Source organism: Hippocampus zosterae, chromosome 16, assembly GCF_025434085.1.
Source record: "Hippocampus zosterae strain Florida chromosome 16, ASM2543408v3, whole genome shotgun sequence".
Classification (NCBI taxonomy): Eukaryota; Metazoa; Chordata; class Actinopteri; order Syngnathiformes; family Syngnathidae; genus Hippocampus; species Hippocampus zosterae.
This window is the reverse complement of record NC_067466.1, coordinates 19,152,581-19,167,101: the sequence shown is the minus strand read 5'-3', so window position 1 is coordinate 19,167,101 and position 14,521 is coordinate 19,152,581. Positions and strand designations below refer to the sequence as shown.

General features: G+C 47.6%; 3 protein-coding genes across 5 annotated transcripts; all 3 read left to right on the top strand.

Moving 5' to 3' along the window:
- Positions 1-189: 189 nt before the first annotated feature.
- On the top strand, positions 190-2,982 carry LOC127587875 (UPF0461 protein C5orf24 homolog). Of its 2 annotated transcripts, XM_052046344.1 has the most exons (3): positions 190-548; positions 1,246-1,391; positions 1,675-2,982. In XM_052046344.1, exons 2-3 carry the CDS (start codon positions 1,386-1,388, stop codon positions 2,293-2,295), a joined length of 627 nt encoding a protein of 208 aa, XP_051902304.1. In that variant the 5' UTR covers positions 190-548; positions 1,246-1,385; the 3' UTR covers positions 2,296-2,982. The 2 variants fall into 2 exon arrangements, with proteins under 2 accessions (XP_051902304.1, XP_051902305.1); XM_052046345.1 differs by lacking the exon at positions 1,246-1,391 and having other exon boundaries at positions 209-548.
- A 2,228-nt stretch (positions 2,983-5,210) lies between these two features.
- LOC127587877 (thioredoxin domain-containing protein 15-like) lies at positions 5,211-7,448 on the top strand. Its single transcript, XM_052046348.1, is given in 6 exon segments — positions 5,211-5,429; positions 5,900-6,197; positions 6,258-6,395; positions 6,489-6,652; positions 6,937-7,067; positions 7,154-7,448. Coding segments are annotated over 6 exon segments (1,023 nt in total). The 5' UTR covers positions 5,211-5,334; the 3' UTR covers positions 7,351-7,448.
- Positions 7,449-7,894: 446 nt separating this feature from the next.
- Positions 7,895-14,318, top strand: LOC127587876 (pterin-4-alpha-carbinolamine dehydratase 2-like). 2 transcript variants are annotated; one of them, XM_052046346.1, is made up of 4 exons: positions 7,895-8,103; positions 8,753-8,884; positions 13,577-13,657; positions 13,817-14,318. In XM_052046346.1, exons 1-4 carry the CDS (start codon positions 7,993-7,995, stop codon positions 13,910-13,912), a joined length of 420 nt encoding a protein of 139 aa, XP_051902306.1. In that variant the 5' UTR covers positions 7,895-7,992; the 3' UTR covers positions 13,913-14,318. The 2 variants fall into 2 exon arrangements, with proteins under 2 accessions (XP_051902306.1, XP_051902307.1); XM_052046347.1 differs by lacking the exon at positions 7,895-8,103 and adding an exon at positions 8,184-8,324.
- Positions 14,319-14,521: the final 203 nt, after the last annotated feature.

Here is a 14,521-nt window from a genome sequence, read left to right as displayed (position 1 = left end):
TTAATCTAGGCGTCTAAAACTCGGGTTGCGATTGAAATGCATCAAAACAGTATAACGGGTGAACAATACGGTTAGTTTTTCGCCAATTGGTGTCTCTAAATGTTCATTTTTGACGTAAAAATTGAAATTTATGGGCAGATGATACGGCGTCCACTATGGGGACGAGGAAGGGGGCGGGGAAGCAAGAAAGCTTCCTTCCAAAAGGTCTCCGTTCTGCGCATGCGCACATGGCATCGCTCTCGCCGCTTATTAATTTTTCATGGAAAATGGCTGCGTTTCTAGTCTAAAGGCGCGGAAGCAGCAGATTCGGAAAAAAAATACAAGATAACCACCCTTATTTTCTAGTCACAGTTCACGTGTTAGCGTTTGAAACCAAGGCTGTACGATGCGGTGACGCCTCCCCCCCCAGAGGCAAGAAGAAGAAAAGCGGTGTCGTGAAGGGGCAAAAAAATGAACCCGTTTGCGCTCTGAAGGATGAAAAATCTTTTTTTTTAATGACTTATTCCTTAACTATTTACGCGCGGACCTCGGACGACCATTAACCTAAGGTATGAATGTCATCATCTAAACAAGTGCTAATTGTGAACACGGGTGTTTTTATTATTTATATCTTGGCTTTTAAACACTAGCATTGATGCTAACGCTTGTCTTAAAAAAAAGAAGAAAAAGAACCATTGTACGCTGCTCGCCGTTTCGTCACACAAGATGCCAGAACCGAGAGCGGTGCACCGCGGTTTGGATTGATTTTTTTCAATTTATTTTTCATATTTTTGTGAATGAGTTTCACCCACACACTAAAGATAAGTAGGAACAGAGTCCTGCACACACCTCCCGGTTTACCCATCGCTCACTCTGCTTGTTTATCTTGCTGCTGAAATGATCAAGACGCTCTTTCTGTCCCTCTCTCGACGCTATTCAATGTCGAAAGTGCTAGCACAAAACAAAAGAAAAAGTTTGGACGAATTTTCCTTTCTGTTGTTTTTAAGTTGTCATGTTTTAAAGAAAAAAAAAACTTCCCTAACCTAGCCAAGGCACACATTACCCATTCAAAAAAAAATTCACAGCATCAACCAAAGAACATGTTCATAGCCAATCCATACCTGTTGAACTATTAGACGCTCGTCCCCACATAAATGTATATACCATGTCTTGCTACACATTCATCCAAATAACATACACCCTATTTTTTATTTTATGCAAAACGTGATGGTACATGAATATGTCAACGTGAATGTCATTGTACAGGCTAGGAGCATGATTAATTTTCCTGTACAAGTATGTTCAGTGCACACTGCAGAGAATGTGGAATGAATGTCCAATGTGACAATCTTGATAATCCACAAAAGCAGTGCATTGAAGTCATTTGAGTCAATTCAACTCGGGGGATGTTGGTGAGTATGTGCCACTTTGTTTTATGCCGTCAACAGCAATGTGTTTTTTAATCCTATTTAAAATCCCCGCACCCACCCCAAAAAATCCCCTTCGCTTTCTCCCGCAACCCGTTTAGGCAGCAAACTGGATGTTGTCCTCTGCTTGTTGTAGTGAGCTCCCCATTGCTAAAAAGTGACATGAATTATTCAGACAAACATTCCTCACGATGGACTAAATTCTCAATAGAAAAAAACGTTTTCAGTGAATGATGCGCGACTAACCAGCTGTGCTGGCCCCACACAGAAGATGATGCGCCAGGTGACGAGCGGCGACTTCTGCATGAACGCCAGGCCGTCATGCCTGGCCGAGGATGCCCACCACCCCGCCGCACACTTTGACCTCTGCCCCACGCAGCCCAACAAGTTCTACCCACCTCCGCCGCCGCCTTCGTCCGTCCAAATGACGCTGGCGTCCATGGCGGCGCCCGGCCCCGGCCTCAAGCCCATGGCGTGCCCCCGACAGGAAGTCCTGGGCCCCACCAAGCTCCCTGCCGGCAAAAGCGGCGACCCGGCGGCAGCGGGGGACAACGGTAAGAAGAAGAGCAAAGGAGGCGGCAAGACGGGGCGGCGCGGTCGCCCGCTGGGCACCACCAAACTGGCCGGCTACCGGACCAGCACGGGACGCCCGTTGGGCACCACCCGCGCCGCGGGATTCAAAACCAGCCCCGGCAGGCCGCTGGGCACCACCAGGGCAGCGGGCTACAAGGTGAGCCCTGGGCGGCCCCCCGGGAGCATCAAGGGTCTCTCCCGCCTCAACAAACTGCCGTACGGCGGCGCGTGCAGCGGAGCCGCTTTCCCGTACCCGCTCGCGCACAAGGAGATCGTCTGCGAAGCCTCCTGCAAGGACAAGACCCCCACGGAATGAGGTAACCCCACTTTTTTTAAGATGATGGATTTTTTTTCTTCTTTTTTAATATATAAATCCGCTTCCCCGGTGTCTCTTTTCTATTATCTCACAAACAATATTTCTACACACTCCCAATGGGGAATTGAGGAAAAAGACATTTGTGCAACGGCGCCCCCTGTGAAGGCACCACGAACGTTGCCTTCAACAGTTTAGGACGCTCCAATGGTGGAGTTCGAAACGGAATCCGTCATTGATCGACTTTGCATGATGTGACAGTTTGGTGATCCGCGGGCGTGGCTCCATGTAGCTTTTTTTTGGGGGGGGGGGTGTTGGTCCAGTGTGAGTGTGTGTTCACCTAATGACAATACAGAGTCTCCCCGCATATTTGTGTCCACAGATGTATCCGTTATAAATGAGGAAAAAACCTATTTGGTGTTTTTGTGACCAGGCCATAGCCATGTCTAATTTAATAGTATCGCTTTGGTGCCAACCACAGTCAACCCGCCTCCATGGCAGGGGTTCCGTTCTCGACCAATAACAGGATACGACATCATAGAAATACTCGACTTTGGCATGATTTTGGAACTCAACTCGGCTGTCTTTATAGAGCACTTTAAAACATTCATGGCCAAGAGCAATATATAAAACCAAAATATTGTCCAAACGGTGTACTGATCCCTTTTGTAAGGTAATCTATAAGTCAATATAACTTCGCATCTGACAAGTATCGTGTCCAAAAATGCACATTTGAAAGTTCAAGTCCAGCATCAAAAGCGGGACCAAAGATGATCTTCAACAAAAAAAACCGAGGTCATCTAGTGGCCAAAATGTTGAATTACATCCACAATCTGCCGGAATGCACACGCTACAATTTTAAATAATGATGTCCTCAGAAACTTTTTTTGTACTTTACTATTGCATTAATTATATTTATTGTAAAAATAAATTATATTCTTTTTTTGTTTTCCTTTTCCCCCTCCCCAGTTCCCAGACTTGCTCCCAAGTGTGTTTTCATGCTCCAGTGTTAGGGCTTGTCGACGACACAGCGACGTTGAAATCTTTGAGCTGACTAGACTCGAATCGTGTTTTTTTTTTTTTTTTTTCCCTTCATCTCATCCTTCAATCGGCCTAGTTGCAAAACACTTTTGTGCAACCCACACTAAGGACCATAAATGCAGTTTCATTAATTAGGACATCATTGTTGACATTTTATTTTATGGTTATTTTTTTAATCCAGAACTCAGCGCTGACTTGACGAAAGTGCAAAACTGGCCCATTGGGCCCCTTTCACGTTGGTGAGGAGTCCAAAAATGTTCCATTTGGTGCAATAATCTTGTCACGTCTTTCATACTAGACAATGTTTCTAGCAGTATTATTGCGCTCGTGTTTTGATCAATGTGTGTTGCGTGTTTGTGTGGCACCTCTGGACCAAAGAATATGAATGATGTCATTCATTTCGGCAACACAAAGAGAATAAAAAGCACTTCACGTTTCAAACGATTGTTACATTCGTCTGACGTTTTATTAGGCGCAGAGGTACCTAATGGAGCGGCTGTAAAACATTCTGTAAATATACCTCACGTTTAATTCGTTTGTCTTCTTACTACTTTTTTTAATGCTCTTCTTTTCCAAAACCCTTTTTTCACTTTATAGGAATCTAAATATTGTATAATTTTATTTTTTTGCCCTAGTTTCACAACTTTTTCAGTTTCCCCTTTTTGGCTCATCATTCACTCCCCAAATTATGGTGTTTTTTTTTTTTTTTACATTTCTTAAACAGTCTAGTTGATTTGATGGCCTTGCATGCGGAAAAGAGATCCACAGTTCTCAATGCATTTTATTTTTCAGCTGGAAGAACAGTAAAACTCAATGAGCACGCTCACCCGGGGCCTGCTGTTGGCCACAGCTCACGCCCAGACACAAATGCAAAGGGACTACCGCTCAGATGTCCTTGTCATTCATGAACAAGTCAACAAAAGTCACCCACGAGCGCATATGGTCGTGGTGTTCCGACATTGGGGGAAATGAAAGGTGCAAAGAAGTGGCTGTGGGGTTGCTATGATAACTTTCTCATGCAACTAAGCCGAAACATAAGGCCATTTTCTTCAATAGAGACATGATTTTGTAAGCAAACGTTGATATGAATGGACTGTGCTTGGTTTGAAGTCATTTTTCCTCTCGCTGCCGTCATCAATATAACATCAAGACATGTAAATAATGTCGACACGGTTCGGTGAAAAAAAACAAAAACAACTTTGTCTATATAGTTGTTCATTTTAGTCCTGCATGGTTGTTGTGGAATGTCCAAAAGTTGTGTAATAAAGACGACACTGACACGTTTTTTTTTCTCCCTTTCTCTTTTTATTGCTTATGCTGCCGTTGTAAATATTAAACAAAAAAAATTCTGTATAATTTCAATGTTTAAAAATGCCACGACATGATGGAAAATCATTTTTGAATAATAAATCACAAAATAATTATGAATTTAAGTGAAAGGGGGTTGGTAAAAAAAAAGTGCTGTATATATTTTTTTACTTTACTTTTATGACTTCATGTATGACCATATTAGAAAATGTCTTCCCCCAAATGACTTGTTTCTCGTTTTTTTAGAGTGTATATCTAGCATTTCCATCAAATTATTACCGGATTCTTTACATTTTAACGGGTGGGGCGTAAAATGTCCTCCGATTCTAAGAATGACACAATTATAGATTATTTGTATGTAGAGTACTGTACAAGGTTTGTCACTGCCAGTATGCACGAAAAGTTATAAAACATGTTGGAAAAATACTAATCAAATCCGGGGTTTTCAATGATTAGTTTATTGTTGGATATTGATCCAAGACGTGTTAATCGAATTGAAAAAAAAGAAACCAAATAATTTCGCTTCAAACGAGAATCCGTCCACAACCGGATGTTGGGAGACGGTGTCACATTTTAGGTCGTCCGCTGTCGGTCTCCTAAACCAAGTTCCGCTTCGCTAAATAGTAGCCTTCGATCTCGCCAATATGTCTTAACTGTAGCGGCACGCAGCTGTGACCCATTTCTGAAAGAAACATGTCGAGGACTGTTTCGGCGACGACTTTTAAACTGTCTTCAATGTTATTGTTCGTTTGGGTGTTGAGCTTTCGGCCGGCGACATCGCAGGGTAAGTGACGGCGAGCTTAGCGGTCGTCGTGCTAGCAAGACGTGACGCTTCGGATGGCAACTTAACGCTCGTGATTCCGCACAAATTATTCATTGAATCGCTTAGTTGCCGCGACGTGTAATGTGCGTTTGCGTCTAACAGTCTTGGGAGTCAGTCGTCACTGGACACATTGGGCATAAACTCGGTTGAACGCTCAGGTTTTACAAACCGGGTGCAAACACGTCTCACAGATGGAATAACTAGGTCGGAAATTCATTCATTTGATTCCATTTGTGATCGAATCCCTAATTGACATCCAAAAATTGTTGTATTTGCTGATATCAACGGTTCAAAAATGGTAAAAGTACCATAAAACGGAGTTGAATTGAACTGAAAAGCGTCAATTGGTAACGTTATAAAGAGCAAACCTCAAACAAGGCAGGCATTGTTGGACAAGCAATCAAAAAGTGAACTTTCTGTAATGCAATGAACGAGCCTTGCCGCGAGTCATGAAAAGCGATGATGGCCAAGCATTATTTACCATGACCCTTTAAACCCAGAGGGCGTCCCTGAACTTGCGGAGGGCGAGGATCCGACGTTCCTCAAGCGTCAGTTCAAAACGGCCGAGATGGCCGATGCCGTGATGGGTAGCGAGGCCGCCATCGACCCGTCCGACATGGAGTCTCTCTTCCCCAAGAACGTCCAAGACGCCCGGTCGGGCTTCTCGCCGCCTTGTGACGACGGTGCAGAGTGTCCCCCCACCGAGGACGAAGATGCCGAGATGTCTCAGCAGGTACCACGAGATGTCCTCGGTCATACGTGTGGACGTGTTGTGATGATTACGGTGGCGTAGGTGACATTGGAAATGGTCCACGCTCCCGCCGCCGAGGAGAAGAACGCAGAGGCCGCCAAGACCTTCAAGGTCAACTGCGACCAGAGAAACGTCAGCAGCGTGGACACCTTGGCCGTTAACGTCCTCAACGCATCGCAGGTAACGCGCCTTAGCTGCGCACACTGCAACACTTTTCAGCGCTTATGAAAAGTCCACACAACCTCAAAAGGGTGACTTTGGTGTTCCCTTCAGGACCTGATGGAGTTCTTGAGCGTCAATGGCAGCGAGTGCTCCGTGGTGCTCTTCTTCACGGCCTGGTGCCAATTCTCGGCCGGCCTGGCGCCGCACTTCAACGCCTTGCCTCGGGTCTTTCCTGCCGTGCACTTCCTGGCCCTGGACGCCTCAACGCACAGCAGGTGACCGCCGCCAATCGGACGCGGCCGCCTGTCTTCGGTGTCGGCGAGAATGCGGAGTAAACGGCTGGAAAACAGTTGGTGCAGTTCTACTCATATCCTCTAGGGGGTGGCATAAAACAGTGAGTGAGTGTTTGTGTGTACTGAGCGTATGTAAGAGTGTGACTGCCCCCTTCTGGAGGCATGCATGGATTCCTCTGACTAGCTTGAGGAAAGGTGGCCGTTCCCGTGCCAATTCCAACACAAGCGAGCCAGAGCGTCAAAAGCCGCTCCGTGTGTTTCGCCAGCCTATCGACGCGTTTCGGGACGGTGGCGGTGCCCAACATCCTCCTCTTCCAAGGGGCCAAACCCATGGCTCGCTTCAACCACTCCGAGAGAACCCTGGACACGCTGGCCTCCTTCATTACCAACCAGACGGGTGAATACCGAATCAAACGGGCACATGTCCGAAAGCCACGTGCCCCCCCAAAAAAATGACTCTGTCCACACGCGCTTCTTCCCAAGGTTTGGAGGCGGGGCCGGAGAGAAACGTGACGGCGGCCGACCACCTGGGCCCGCTGGCCAGCGTGCCTGTCGCGGGTGTCGATTGGCTGCTGGTCTTCTCCGTGCTCTTCATCGCCAGCTTCACCGCCTACGGGATCCTACGCGCCGACAGCATCCGCTGGCTCATCCCGGGACATGAGCACGAACATCAGGACTGACCCAAACGCCGGCGTGAACGGACGCTCCCCCTTTTTTTCACGATTGGTTTCACGGAGAACATTTCGAGTAAAGATGCTGCGGTGAGGACGCTGAGCAAGTGTGTGAGACTTGGTCTGACTGGGGCGGGGGCCGCTCACAAAATAGCTTCACGCGGGTTCACCGCACACATGTACCGATTTTTACCCGTTTAACAGATTCTGCATTTGACGAGGAAAAAAAAACTGAGAGCATGTGTGGTCTCACTGCTCTTATAGAGCAGTGCCGCCGCCGCCCCCTCCTCCCTCCCTCAAGGACAATTCTCACGGCCCATTTGGCATCGGGCCACATAGAGTGATTGACGGCCGAAAATATGACCATGACCCGGTCCCTTTTGGCCAAAAGCTTGGGGACTCCTGCTCCCTGTTTGTTTTTACATAACAATTTGGAGGAGCCCAACAATACGTTAATAAACAACAACGAAACCAGTGTGGGAGCTTGCGGACATTTTGCATACTTAGTAACGGCAGTGGTCATTTTAAGCAGGCAGAGACGCGAACAGCTCCGGTGCAAAGTGAGGACTTGAGTGTGTGGCGTTGCGAGGGGGCAGAAGAAGTTGACGAGTGGCGGACGGTGGAGGAGGACAACCCGCGGAGCGCCACAGAATGTCCTGGTTAATATTTAGCCCAGCAGCAGTCAGCAGCCTTTGGCCCCGCACTCGGCTCGCGTTCACCGGCCTGAGCCTGTCTCATATCACCAGGAGCTCTACTAAAATGGTGAGTGAATTACAAGGTCGCGTCGCGTGGGTCTTTTGAATTATTAAGTATGCATCCGCGTGGTTCTGCTCTGACGTAATACTTCCTGTTCGACCCCCCGTCGGTGAAAGATGTTGAAACAAGGGAAACGCGTGAGGTCGAAAAAGTACTGCGAGTAAACACAATTTGAGACTGTTCTCGGGCATCGTATGAGTCGTCGTCCAAATCGGCTAATATATGAGGTCAGGTGACTGAAATATTTCAACGTTTATTTGGTTTCGATGTCATCTGTGGGACCACTGGGAGTGTCTTATACATATGTTTCTGTGCCTTGCCGAGTTCTTTTTGTCACATCTTTACGACGCCGAATTGAATATCGAGTGATAAGATATAACGGAGCAGCCCCGATTGTTAAAAAAATGTCAGAGCATTCATAATAATAACAGTATTGTGCCTTTAAAATAGTCGGTCATTCATGATCATTAGTTCGTTGGTCCCAGCTTGCCTGTTGTGTCGGTTTTCATCATTGATGGCGTCGCACTGCCATCTCGTGGCTCCAGCGGGCATCGCGCACACAAAGCATCTTTTTTGCCAAGTGTGTATTTACCAAAAATCTCCCGTTGTAATATGTGTTGTGTCAACATAACGTGCTAACTTGTTGTTTGTGCAGTCATCGGACTCCCATTGGCTTGCTCCGGCTGACCGGGACCAGCATGTGATGGAGTTGAGGGCCACAGGCTGGATGGAGGTGGAGGACCGTGACGCCATCTACAAGGAGATTCACTTTAAAACCTTCAACCAGGTGTGTTTGCTAAATTGCTCCCAAAAAATATAGGGTGATATTGTTGCCTGTCAATTAATTTTTTTATTTATACAGTAGTTGAAGTATTATTTTACATGTACTTACGTGGCCTTATCATTGCTGTAAAAACGGTTATATTCCGTAAAAGAAGCAATGCAAAGAATCAAGATTAATAGGTGATATTTAAAGACACACCCAAGATAAGCTAACGCTATTGTCAAAAGAACAAAACAAAACACCCAAGTTGTATAAAATTTGGTGGGGCCGTTCAAGGCCGCTTAGCGGACTTCCTCTAATCCCGCCGCTTGTTTTAGCCCCTGAGAAGCGTGCTGTTTTCGCCCTTTTTACACTTCCCTGCTTTTGAAGTGGAGGTCGGCCTCCCCGCACGGGCTGCCTCCTCCTCTCCCCTTACCGCCGCATGTCGCCCCGCGTTAGGCTGACACGAGCCAGGTGGCCCTTCCTTTCGCAAACAAATCAAATTGGTTAAAAAGTTTCATCTGGCCATTGTTTAAAAGAGAAAAAAATGCCCTCGCGGGCCTGGAGTTGTCCCAGTCTGGACAAATGTTGGCAAAGCTCATTATGAAATTAATTTTCATCAGGCATGCGGAGGCCTCGCTTTGCCCACAAAACAAAAGTTTAGGGGGGGGGGGGGGATGACAATTCCAATTTGGCTGCAATGCGCAGAAGTACAACATGGAAGTTTAAGCCTCAGCCACAAATTCCATGGGCAGAATTTTTGGCTTGGAAACAGGAGTTTAGAACAGTCAGACATAGCTTTAAAACCACGGGTGGAGGATATTAGTGATGGGCAAAAACAAAAACAAAAAAATGTGATGACAACCATAGATCTGGAAGAAGGAAAAGTAGCCAAAACAGTTTTGGACTATTGATGATAAAATAAAATCATGAAAAATGTCAAAACACCCTTTAACCTTTGTGTCCATCTTCTCTTTAAAAAGGTGCCGTTTAAAAAATATTACATGCACCAAAATTCTTCTTCCACGCCGGGCCCTTCCAAATAGTTGTCAGGTGTTTTTGTTGTTGTTGTTGTTGTTGTTTTTTAAATGTGCGTACTCATTACATTCAATTGTAAGGTATTAATGACCGCCACCAAAGAAGCAACGCTTGCAATCACCCCCCCCCCACTAACTCCCTCCCCCAAAAGGAAATGTAATTATATTATATTTTATATATATATATAATAAAAAAAGGAGACTTTCCCTCAATGACCTTTAGGGGGCGTTAGAGCCGCACTCCCCATCAATAAAAGTGCTGCGTTTCCAGCTGGACTTGCTTGCTTGTCCCCCAGTTGATTTGCTTCCCTTCGATTTGAGCGAGTGGAAAGTGTCAGGCGGCGAGTGCCCCCCCCCCCCGCCAGTAGCCCCCTTTTCCTCATCAGACCGGCCTTCCGAGAGGCGGCGTCCGCGGCGAGTGGAAACGTCGGGACGGGCTGGCATCATGTCGTGTCGCGCCAGCTTCCTTTTGAAAAGTGCGTTGATGCGCTCACGTTGTTTAGCGCCGCCGCCATCTGCTTCGCATTTGGCCGCGACTGTTTGCTTTGGAACGGACGCCGCACGCAAACTGCCGGGGATTACGCTCCTCGACGTAGGCAAGAGCGAGCGTGACTTTATTTGTTGATTGGCGGCATCCAAGATGGAACTGCTGGCAGTTTGATGTTTGTCGAGCAAGCCGTCCTATAGTCTCGGACTCGCTTTCATTCTTCTTCTTTCAGTAGCGCACCAAGAACATTTGGGGGTGGGGGGGGAATGGACACGACATGAGGTCCATGTGTCCATCATGACGAGATGCGCAGTCAAGTCTCGAGGACGCGTGCCCTCCAATTGAACAGGAAGTGGCTCATTTTGCTCTGCAGCGGCCATTTTGGGCCCCATTTCTTTCCTCCCCCCCCCCCCCCCCTGCAAAGTTTGAAAAACATAGCCCTGTACCCCAGTTTCACTGATGCACACCAAAATTGCGCAATGTGTCTGTCATAATAGGATGCGCCCCGCCAAAAAAAAAGTGCCCCAAATTGAACAGGAAGTCAGCCATGTTGGTTCGAAGCAGCCATTTTGAAAAGCCCCCCCCCCCGGCACTAAGAGGAGAAACCTCATCGAAACTCGTTCTGACGAAGAGCAACACCATCTGTCCGTCATCTTCCGCAAATCGGGATGCTGCCTGCGAGCCAGCGAGCAGATGGGGAGTGCGGACTTTTGCTAACCATCGGGTGCGCGATTGGCGTCCCGACAAGAATGTCGGCGCGGCGCAATCTGCATGCACTTAGTCCTGGCAAGGCGGAGCGGGCGCTCGTCTTAAGCCCCCCCTTTTGGACGGCGCGGCGGCGGAAAGCCGATCTGTAAATAACAGACATGTGTTCCTTCCAGGCGGCGGCGGCGGCGGCGGTCAGAGCGTCTCATCCCGTGTTGTGTGACAATCACGCCGTAATAGCTGCAAAATGGCCGATGGGGAGCCGGGCTGCGGCGCGGGGCTTGACGGGGGCGACTCTTGTGGTTCTGATTATTGGAGGAGGGGGGCCTGCCCAGCGTCACGTCAAATTAGCGCACTTTGACAGCTGCGCCGCCGCCGCCGAGGGGGGGCCTGTAGCGCACCTGAAAGAAAGACTTTGGGATGAGCCCAAATGATGTCACGAGGGTATTAAAAAAAAAAAAACAAAAACAAATCGGTAGCTCAGGGATGACCGAATGTCATTTTGCAGATCTTAAAAGTTCAGATGAAAACTCGAGACTGGATTTGGAAAACGCACCAACGACATGATGGATGGAAATCATGAAAACAATTTTCATCTCTTTGAAACCCCCCCCCCACCCACCCACCCAGCCCTCACGTCCCGCCACTCCCGCGACCGGCCCCCTAGGGTGGAGGCCCGCGTCATCCGATTCCGATTTCATTTGTACTTTGGGATTAGTGGACCCCCACCCACCTGGGACAAGCCCCCCCCCGTCATTTCTGTCTCCCAGCTTGTCTTCTCAGGCTTCAGGTTGCCTCGCACTCGTTCTTTTGTTTCACGTCGGACTCTCCTCTGAACCTGAGCCGCGCGCTCGGCTAGCACGATGCTAGCTTAACGACCTCACCCTTCGAGTGCTTTTGCGTCACGGCAACGCCGTTTGGCGCTAATCGCGTCAAGCGGATTAGCGCCGCGGAATTGTTCTTTGGTCTTCCGTGATCACAACCAGCGTACCCATTGCGACGCATTTGATCACGGCTAAAGTGGTAAAAAGGTTTCGCGCAATGAATTTAAAACGACGACCGTGTAGCTCGGCGCAAGATGAGCTAGCGCTGTTGGCAATGTATCAATGATAGCGATGTGCAGGCGAGGTCGCATTTAATCATCGGCTCGGTTTGAAAATGTCAAGTGCAACAGCGATGGAAGTCGCAAACGACGCCGCGTGTTGCTAGCGTAAGAAGCTAGCTCACTAAGCTAAAGGCGGCTCTTCCGCTAAGGCCGAGCAAGCAGGCTGTCGGCCGCCGCGGGGAGTTTTTTTTCCCCCCTCCTTGAACAGGAAAGGCAGCGCTGGACCCGACGGGGCTCGTCCCAGTTGAGCGAGGACAGCGGCTGACACGGCGCCGACACGAAGCAGACCCCCTCGGAGGCCAAATTGGTGGCAGCCGGGTCAAGTTGCAGAAAAAGGCCAATTAGTCCCAATTGATCGGCGGGGCTTGATCGCCAATTGGCCGCCGGGTCACCTTACGCCTTCGGACCGAAGCGGCTAGGAAAGAAGCCGCCCGCCCGCACGGCGTTTCCTGCGCGCGCCGGGCCGCTCGGTGATGTCAGGTGGCGCGGGGGGGCGGCCGCGTAAACAATGGCCTTTCAGTTGATCTAATTAGGCGGGGGAGGAAGTGTTTAGGGGCTTAATTGAGATTGCAGTGGGAAATTGCTCCGAAATGGGCCCGGCCGGCCGGCGGGCGGGCGCGTTCCTCGCGGCCGGGCAGCGGCGAGGGATTTCGCTGGGGACTTTGTAGATAATTACAAGGAGCGTAATGGCCGCATGCGTGCTGATTGGAGAGCGCCACATGCCAAACGCCAAATAGGAAGCGTGTGTGCCTGCGCGTCGGGCTCCCAAAAGACTTTAAAAAAAAAAAAAAAAATTCTCTTGCACGGCGAGGAAGCAACCTGGTTGCAGGGAAGCGCTGTCCTCGTTTGGCTTTGCTTGACGTTTTTCTCCACAATTTACAAATGTGTCTTCAAAAAAGTTGAATTCAAGTCCGCTTTCAATGGCGCTTTTTAATCTTCAGCCTTTCATTTGAAATATTTCCCATTTTTTTTATTTTTTGTACGTGTCACGACGTGGAAAGAGTATTTTTTTTTTCACGTAATTTGCAGTTCTTTATTTGGTTATTTGATGACAAATAGGGTAACTTTCTCAATAGGGTTTCTTCGTCTACTGTACATTTATATTTTTGAGACTTTTAGATTTCACGGCTTGCAAAGTTCCAAGTTATATTGAAATTAAAAAAAATATATTTAGATGGAATTGACATCTCCATAAAAGTACAACACAATGAGAAGAATCGCCGCACCTTCAAGAATGGATCAGGCAAAAGCTTCAAAGCTGTCTGAATTTGCAGCAGTAGATCCTGAAAATGTTTGAATATTTCTGGCCTCAGCCCCCCCCACGCCCCCCCCATTTTTTTATTTTTATTTTTTTTTCATTTTTGTTTTGTGACTGGTTTCAGGCATTCGGCTTCATGTCGCGAGTGGCGCTGCAGGCTGAGAAGATGAACCATCACCCCGAGTGGTTCAACACTTACAACAAGGTGACTGGTGACGATCATCGGCGCCCCCGTCGCCGTGGCGATATGACCTGACCGCAGACATTAATCATACTCCATAATTTAAAAAAAATAATAATTTCAATCTTTTCGTAATTTGTTTTCCATTTAAATGAATTGTGTGTGTGTGTGTGTGTGTTTCAGGTGCACGTGACGTTGACCACGCACGACTGCGGCGGGCTGTCCAAGCGCGACATCAAGATGGCCAAGTTTATTGACAAGGTCGTTCTTTCGATGTGAATTGTCCAAAAAAAAAAAAGCACGCTCGCAACCTCATACTGGTTGATTGGACTTAAGCTGGACTTTGGTTGTCGGGGATGTGGCAGCTTGCGACTGCCCGGATTCCGCTTGACGACAATATTTCATCGAAAAGCTCCAGTCCGCAAAAACTGCGGACTGGAGCGTTTTGCAGGCTGTCAAGTGCCAAGCAACAGGTGGCGCTATAATTCAGAGTCGTCATGAGTAGTTCACTTTCTTGTAGTTGTATTGAATTGTCCTTGTAGGTATGCGTTTTTATTTTAATTTAAATTAATTGTTTTTTTTTTCCTTTTATCATTTGAATCACTATTAAATTTTTACTTTTTAAATGTTCTATTTCTTTTCATTTTCATGTATTTCCATTCATTTTATTTAGTGATGTTATTTTTTGTTTTTTACATTTAAATAAAATGTACATAATAAAAAATGCAATTATATCTAGATGGCATGTACCAGTCCATGTCCCTTACAAAGCACAAAGTTGACATGCGGGGACTCCCCACTCTGAGCTTTTCGGCATTGGGGTCATGTGACCCTCCTGAGGTCATGTGGCCCCTCCCCTTTCTCATTGGTTTCTCCAAGAAGCCTCCG

Excerpts from the sequence above, each read along its gene's own strand:
- LOC127587876 (XM_052046346.1), top strand. The coding sequence starts at position 7,993 with ATGTCCTGGTTAATATTTAGCCCAGCAGCAGTCAGCAGCCTTTGGCCC. Across the intron at positions 8,104-8,752 it reads CCAGGAGCTCTACTAAAATG|TCATCGGACTCCCATTGGCT; the intron begins GTGAGTGAATTA and ends TTGTTTGTGCAG. Across the intron at positions 8,885-13,576 it reads ACTTTAAAACCTTCAACCAG|GCATTCGGCTTCATGTCGCG; the intron begins GTGTGTTTGCTA and ends GACTGGTTTCAG.